Source organism: Nesoenas mayeri (assembly GCF_963082525.1).
Source record: "Nesoenas mayeri genome assembly, chromosome: 8".
Lineage (NCBI taxonomy): Eukaryota > Metazoa > Chordata > Aves > Columbiformes > Columbidae > Nesoenas > Nesoenas mayeri.
In genome coordinates, this window is record NC_137554.1 from 21,232,482 (window position 1) to 21,240,456 (window position 7,975).

A 7,975-nucleotide genomic window follows, 5' to 3' on the forward strand; every position below is an offset into this window, starting at 1 on the left:
TGTGCTGCAAGACTGTCATAGCATGAAGTGACACTGTTGCAGTGCAGTAAGCCATGCTTTTTAAAGTGTATTTTGATAACCTATGTTTACTGAAAATACATTTCTCTAACTATATTAATTCTCTTTTGCTTGAAAGCCCCAGTCTAGGGAAGTAAGAAGCTATAAGCTAAACTGTGTGGTGTGTCTTGGTGCCGGAGAACCTCTAAGCAGTGGGAGAAAATAACTTCAACTTCCAGCCAGGCAGCAGAGGTGAGCAGGTCATGGGAGAAGAGTGACGTGCTCAAGATGTCTGGGATAGACCAGTAACAGTGGCCACATGTACGTGCACATACAGGCCTTGCCAAAGAGAAGTTCTGTTGGCTGGGGTGATAACTCTGTGTTTTGCACTATTCACAGCAGATCTGGGGTCAAACACCATTGCTCTGTTAATACTTCTTGTTCTGTGTGATTAGTTGGAAGACTACTGATAATGTAAGTTGACTTTCTCTTCAGAGTCATAATATTTTTGTATCAGTGTTTAGATGCAGCATGCTATCTGCCTTTTTTTTTTAATTTGCTCATGGTGAGCCAAAGTTTCTCCATATTCCTTACTTGACATCTATTTGAGAGTCATAACCAATGACTTAAGATGTATGCTCTTGAAAGAGAGCAGCTGTACAAAGTTAAATCTTTATTTGGGAATTCTTACAGCAAAATGATCCAGTGGAGTACAGATCCAGTCCAAGGCAAAGAGCTAAGTACACAGAATGCAGTCATAAAAATATTAATTAAAAAAAAAAAATCAGCAGGTCCTCTTCAGTCCTCCTCTACATTCAAAATGAAGGGGAGGGTAAGAAGCATTATTTGCCAATAAACTGAGGTGGTCGTTTCTCCCTGAAGGCAGCCATCCCTTCCTGACGGTCTCTTGTGGGAATATTCTAAATTTAAAAAGAAAAAGGTATGTTTTTCATTGACAAATCTGATTTAAGCGCTGACTAATCTGGCAATAGTGGTCTAAGACTTAAGATTGCTTTTCTTTCAATGATACATTAAGGAAAATAAGGAGATTGTCTTATTATGTAAGTCACAAGCAAAGCAACCAAGACCATAGAACTATATAGGAACACAGTTTTAAGGCTACCATCTTAAAGTAATGGACCAGCAATTAGATTGTTCCATTAGCTGAAAAAGGTCTATGTGCTCAAAACTTGTCAGAAAGAATGACTACAGAAGAATGTTTGGGTGGTTTTTTTTTTTTTCATTTGTTAAAGCTATTGGTAAAGCTCATTTTGTAATTAACATATGGTTGAAACTAAGAATATACAATTATTTTAGCCAGAAGGGTATTTAATGAAGGACTCTGGTCTTGGGCAGGCTGAGAGGCAGCTATGCATGACATAACAGTTAATATTCTGAAACAGGAATCTCGAACTGCACTTGAGTATCTCAAAGCTTTATATTTAGCTGTTAGGTGTTCTGTCAAAGGTAAATACAAGAGGACACTGTGAATATCTGGCTTTAGAAAGTATACAGTTGTTCCTTTCAGGAATGTAGTCTGAAGGTAACCTACCTGGGCGTAACACATCCCCTCGATAGCCATCCCTGATGCAATGTCAACCTGGGGGTGAGAGGGAAGGAGTGAGACCTGTCTGAAGTACAGCCCTCAAAACTATTTCTTAGCCCTCAAATCACTAAACATCCTCTTGTAATGAGTGACCTTCACTCCTGTATTAGAATTACAGTGGTAGCATCTATAGAAAAAAATCCTGCTGTATTAATTTTGTCTTTAAAGAAAGTCTTTGAAACCCCTGAAATAGTTTTAAATGTCTTGTCTAAACAGGGATTATAAACTCAACTATTCTAAACATTTTTACTGAAGTAATTTGTAAGAGTGGCCTGTCTGCTTCATTTACCTCAGTATTTTAAAAAAAAGTTGTTACCTCTATTCCTCTGTTTATTGCCAGTTTCCCCATTTTCACAGCAAATGGAGCCTTAATTAAAAAAACAAACATTTTAACACTTCATAGTAGTGTAATTACATCATTACACTACCTCCAAATGATCTTTTAGTCTACAGATACTTGCAGTAACTTAACAAATTGGGGTTTTTTTAAATACTTATTATCTACAGTTAACAGATGTACATGGTACAAGGTTACAGTATGTGCTGCAAGCCTGCATAACTGCAGCTGCGAGGTAAAACTGTCCTATGGGTTAAGGAGCTGGATGTTAATACATGTTCCTACAGAAATTGCATTTACAAAAAAAGAGTTAAAAGGCTTAAACATCAGGAACAAAGACTTTAATATTTCATAGAACAAAATTGTGAATGTTTGTTTGCTCTCTCTTATGGGAAGCAGAAATGCCTTCTTCACATTGACCACATGAATAACCCACTTACCTGAGGAAGGATTTCTTTAGCTAAAGTTAGTGCTCTCTGGTAAGCTGCATCTCCCTCGCTGTTTTGTGGCACTGCGTGATTTACTAATCCCATTGAGGCAGCTTCTTGCCCATCAATTTGTCTACCAGTGAAAATGAGTTCCTTTGCAAGACCTATTCCAACACAGCGAGGCAGGCGCTGGGTTCCACCTTATGACAACAGCAAAAATACCATTTTCCATTTCTGAGAAATACCTCAATAAATAAAAGTATTTTTTCTCCTTATATAACCAGGAGGTTTGAAAAATAAAGGGATCACGTGTCTCTTTAATAACTGCTACCTGAATGTGTCAACGTTTTGCAAGGTATCTGCAAGGCATTAGTGTCCTTTGGAGGATTCTGATTTGCCAGAAAAGGTATTAAGTGACTTTACAAAATTCATAGCAAGTCTGAGACAGGGCTTGGAACAGAACTGTGGATTCATACATCTCTTGGGTCACTGTAAGATGCTATTTCCAATTCACCTTTGAAACAGTCCAATTGCTCTAGCAGCAAAATATTTACTATATAGCTGAGAAAGTAAGACTGAAGATTTAATGGAGGTTACCTGCTCCAGGAAGAAGCCCTCTTGTGGTCTCAATAAGGCCCATTTTAGCTGATGAAGCTATTAAAAAAAATTAAAAAATTATGGGGTTTAGTTACTTTTTGATGTCTATAACTACAAGTTTTCCATACTGAACTGACTAATAAAACTACAAGCTGTCAGTACTGAACTGGAACTCTGTTTCTCCAGGTAGCCACAAAGTGTGAATGCTACAGTGCTTAATGAATACCTGTCTCAAGTCAGATAAGGGATGTGTAGTATGACTGTTTACCCCTCAGGTAGCAATTTTATCTAGAAAAATGAACCTTAGGTCCATCCTAGATAAAATGCAATGGGTAGAAGAATGGAAACAGAAGAAAGAAGACTTCCAAGTCCAAACTGAATTAAGTAGGGAAGATTAGATCTAGTCGGAGTGCCAATCCAATATTGCGTAACTATTTAATTCTACCAATAAATAGCTTTCTGAAGGAATCCTAATCTTGTCTAAAAATAGGCTTTACTTTTTAAGCAAGGAAACTGCTTTCCCAATAGTAACTAAATGTTACAGTTTGTGAACAAATGCCTACTCATTTCCTGAACCATGAAGTATCTCTCTTAGCCTACTGGATTCCATTAACAGCCAGATATCATGCACATAAGTTCTCTTTAAAATATAGTCACCTTTACAAGAAGAATCCTACAGTAAGCAACACACAAACCTGCTACTCGAAGGTCACACGCTAACGCCAGTTCTAGTCCACCACCCAGTGCGTAGCCATCTATTGCGGCAATTGTGGGTACAGGCAGGGCAGCTAGAGAAAATAATACAGATTATATAGTTTTATTCCAGAAGTTCTGCTTCGCTCATTTCTGGAATTTAAATGCTGTAATTCTAAAGCTTTTTGTAGTTCTCCAATTCAAAATTGTTCAAGAATTCATCTTCTGCCACAAACTTTCTGACTGTCTCTAAACAGTAGAAACTGTCTTTTTGCACTTCTCCCTTTGTTGTAAGAATGCAAAATACTCTTACATGCAAAGCAGCATGCAAATTCAAAACTGGATGGTCTCCTTGCAAATTTATTATGCAAATACCCAGCTGTTGCAGTTAAACAGTCAAAGACACCATCCCTAGTCACTGTTACGAGTATTAGCTTTTCTGGTGCTTTTGTTAGCCAGAGCTCCTGAATTTGGTCAACACTTGTCACCTCATAGTTGAGGAACCTGAGATATCTGGTGATTAGTTGCTCAGTAAAATACCTTTTTAAATACTCAGGGAGATGGAAGCAGACTTCAGACACCTGCTAGTTCTGTGCTCTAACTACTCCACCCAACTGCTTTTGTAGTTTGGGAGACAGGGTCATTATCTCTACATTGTTGTTTAATTACAGCAATTCCGATTGGTATTTTAGTCAGCTTTCACTTTGGTATTCTTCTCTAGTGAGAGCAGAATAATTCATAAATAGGGGACGAAAATATATTGCAAAAGTCCATATTCCTTTCACAAAAAAGATGTGTGTGGGAATTCTAGGTACAAACACCCTGACATTCAACAAATCCATTCAGAGACCTAAATCCGTATTTTTAGGTCATTGCTGTATCGTGAGTGTTTGTGAGCATGTATCAAAAGCAGGACAACCAACGTGTCTCATTTTGCCTGGCACTGTTTCCCGATTACACAGAACTGCACATAGAATGCTTTGTTATAGCAGACACTTACTATATGTGTGTGTGTTCTGCTCTTCATCATGGAAAAAGCAGCAGTGAAATGCATCTTGGCCTTAGAGTAGCAGCAGGGTAGTTGATATTTAATTCTAATTAAATCTTTGTTTCAGGCATAAACTGGTGCCCTTTGAGAAGCTACTCCTGAACGGATAACCTGCGGGGATTATCCGGCTGCATCATTCCCCTCCCGCAGCAGTTCCGCATGTCTCAGTACAGGTAGCCTAGGATGAATGTCCCAACTGAGATAATAATTTACCTATTTCATCCATGAGATTTCTCAGCCTTTTAACAAAGTGCCAAACTTCCGCATCATCCATCTTTGCACGTTCCTTTAAGTCTGCACCTAAATAGAGGAATTAAAAAGTTAGAATCCAGGAACAGGGAAAACACATCTGACCTATGTTCCCTTCCGCCCATCCCAGAGGACAGACCATTTCTGAAGCCTTGAAATAGAGTGTTCTGGTCAAGTAAGCTCAATGGAATTTGGAGCATGGACATTTGGGCTGGAGCAGTGGCTAGGGCTCTGTGCCCTTCAAAGATTCCACAGGGGAGCACCAGTCACTGTATATAAGGATGATAATCCATAAAACTGAAAACCAAGGGCTCCAACACTAGAGGTGCCTGTGCCTGAAGATGGTTATAAACAGAAAACCAACAGCAGCAGCTTGCAGCCTGTGCGGCTCAATCCGTCACGCGCGTCTTCAGCACTGAAGCCGAGAGGCAGACAGGAGAAAGAGATAGCGATGTGTTTGTTATTTGCTACACAAAAGCCAGCCCATTTTTCTTTTAGTGAGCATTTCCAACTGCTTTTCTGCACAATCTGATCAGCCCACAGCCCTAAGAGCCACCACATTTTTCAACAATAGTTTGCAGAGCCTTTGTTACTTACCAGCACAAAATACACCTTTCACTTCACTCTTGAATACCACCACGCGAACCTTCTCATCAAGGCGGAGTTGTTCCAGAGCACTGAACAGCTGTGAGGAGGGAGTACAAACAAGAGAAGAAAAACCTTAAGCATATAAATGTATATACCTAAATTATAGCAAGCTCCTAATCTATGGTTAAAGTTTGTTTTTTTTTTTTCCTGCAGGTGCCAGAAATTTCCTGGAAAACACATATATGGAGCCAGCAGGAGCTTTCCATGACAGCCTCAGAATGACACATCTCCCCATCTCTTTTTTTCTTCTATTCCAAGATGAACCTTTGCTGTACCTTAAACTCTTCTTCCAGGCATGAGCCAGACTTTCATTAGAATGTATCAGCCTTGAACAGATCATCTGCTAAGGTCTGACAATTAGTATGTTTTTGTTGTAATTACGCAAGTGAGGATGTTAACTTGCATCCAAGTTATCTAACTTAATTAACTCCAGTATCCCTGTCCAGTCTACATCTGAAGTATGGACAAATCGCCATCTTTTTGTTCAGGCCAACCTGCCTCACCCCAATGCAGTCTCCTAGACCTTCAACAAGAGATTAAGTTTTTGTTTCAGGTCTCCCACAACTATTCTTTGTGCATTTAGTTATTGTGATTCCAAATGTTTACAAGCCAGGCCCATACTCACTTCATTTACAAATACTTTTCCCAATGAATTTCTCGCGTGGGGTCGGTTCATTAGGATTTCAGCAATACCTTAGTAATAGGAGACAATTTCAGTTATACTTCATTTAATTCTCTGACACAGTAATTCAACTGGGAACAATGTCTGCATATGCTGCATCTTCTCTGTCCTGAAAATGCATATAAAGTACATTCTAAAACAATCAGTTATTTTAAAAGTGGAGGTGGTAGACCGTCTCTTTTAAACCCAGTTATGCAGGACAACTGTAAAATTCAATAGCACTGTGAATAATATAAAACAGCAGACTTTAAAAAAAAAATGAACATGATATCCAAGAATATGTCTTAAAATCACTGCAGGAATGGAAAAAAAAAAAAATCCAGATTAGGTTTCTGTTTTGAATATGATTTCAGTTGTTATTGTACCATCTTACTATGTTCAAGTATATTCCTTAATGAAGAAAACCATCCGCCTGTGATTGCTGTTTGCATGAGAATAGCAGAGACTGGTCGCTCTCTGTGTTCCAGAACCATTCTGAAATTGCAGCTCCATTTAATTTAAAGTTAATAAGCCCATCAGTGGAAAGGACTTCACTCAAAGTTCCGAAGTCCAAGCAGAAAAATCAGACCGCAGCATCTACCTACTTCCTCCTTGCAGTTGTGTTTTGTAAATGATTTTCCAATGTATGCTTTGGAGAGAAAAAAAACCATCTCCAGTTTCCTTGGCTGAACTTCTGCTCCCTTCCCAGGCCGGAACATTGTGAGATGCTGCTGCTGTAGGCGCACAGATGCACCTGTATCTGCCACCCCTGGTCCTGCTCTGCCAGCAGGTCTCTGTCTCTTCCTCTGCCAATGGCAGCTGTTGGTTAGTGAACAAGAGACGTGTCACGCATAACAACGGCACAGCGGGCACTGGCAACGGGAAATTCACAGTTCTGGTAGCTACATTCAGGTAGATGTAACTAGCAAAAAGACCAAGGGCTGTTTATACACTGCTGCAACAGTTGCCCTTAGCAAAAAGCAATTCCAATGGCAATGTGAACCAAAACTCAAATTGCTCAGTGACCCATGCACAGATAAGCACAGACATGTCCTGATGCTGTCCTACCTTCAGCACTGTATGTCACTGATACCACAAAAATCTGAGGAATGCAAACCAGAACTTCTGGTATTGAGATCTCCTGCAGAGATAACTTTTTAAATAAAAAAATGCATCTAGCTATTTATTTGGTAGCTGCACTCTCGAGAAAAGTACCAGGGCATAACTCAGAGGGACTATTAGCAACCTGCCTGCTCTGGACTCCACAGGCGGTCAGTCCTCTTGTGGGGTACACGAGCACCAGAGCAGGGGACGGAGCTGACGTGTTTTTACCGGAACTGCTAACACCAGGTCGGTCATCACGCCGCCTCCCCGCAGCACCACAAAACCGGCTCGGACACCCTCAGACCCACGGACCCCTCAGAAGCGGCGTTAAGCGGGCGCGGGGGCCTCACCCCGGCCCCCCGCACGCCCGGGCGGGGCCGCCACTCACCGCTGCTCTCCCCGCCGGCCGCCCCCACCAGCACCTCCGCGCCCCGCCGCGGGGCGGCCCCGGGGCACCCGCCGCGGCCCCAGCGCAGCAGCTCCCGGCCCGCCCGCCCCAGCCGCATCATGGCGCCGCTCCCCGCGTCCGGCTGCGGGCAGCGAGGGGCCGGGCCTCGGGGCGGGACAGCGGGGCGCTGCGCCTTTAAGGAGGAGGTGTAAGAGGGGG

The 7,975-nt window shown here is 41.5% G+C and overlaps 1 protein-coding gene across 1 annotated transcript; it reads right to left on the bottom strand.

The window, feature by feature from the left end:
- Positions 1–566: 566 nt before the first annotated feature.
- ECHDC2 (enoyl-CoA hydratase domain containing 2) lies at positions 567–7,877 on the bottom strand (the record flags this gene model as incomplete). The annotated part of the gene is made up of 10 exons (XM_080348746.1): positions 567–917; positions 1,550–1,597; positions 1,920–1,970; positions 2,381–2,568; positions 2,966–3,022; positions 3,661–3,753; positions 4,920–5,006; positions 5,553–5,640; positions 6,229–6,296; positions 7,757–7,877. 10 exons carry the CDS (start codon positions 7,875–7,877, stop codon positions 840–842), a joined length of 879 nt encoding a protein of 292 aa, XP_080204872.1. The 3' UTR covers positions 567–839.
- Between the last annotated feature and the right edge of the window lie 98 nt (positions 7,878–7,975).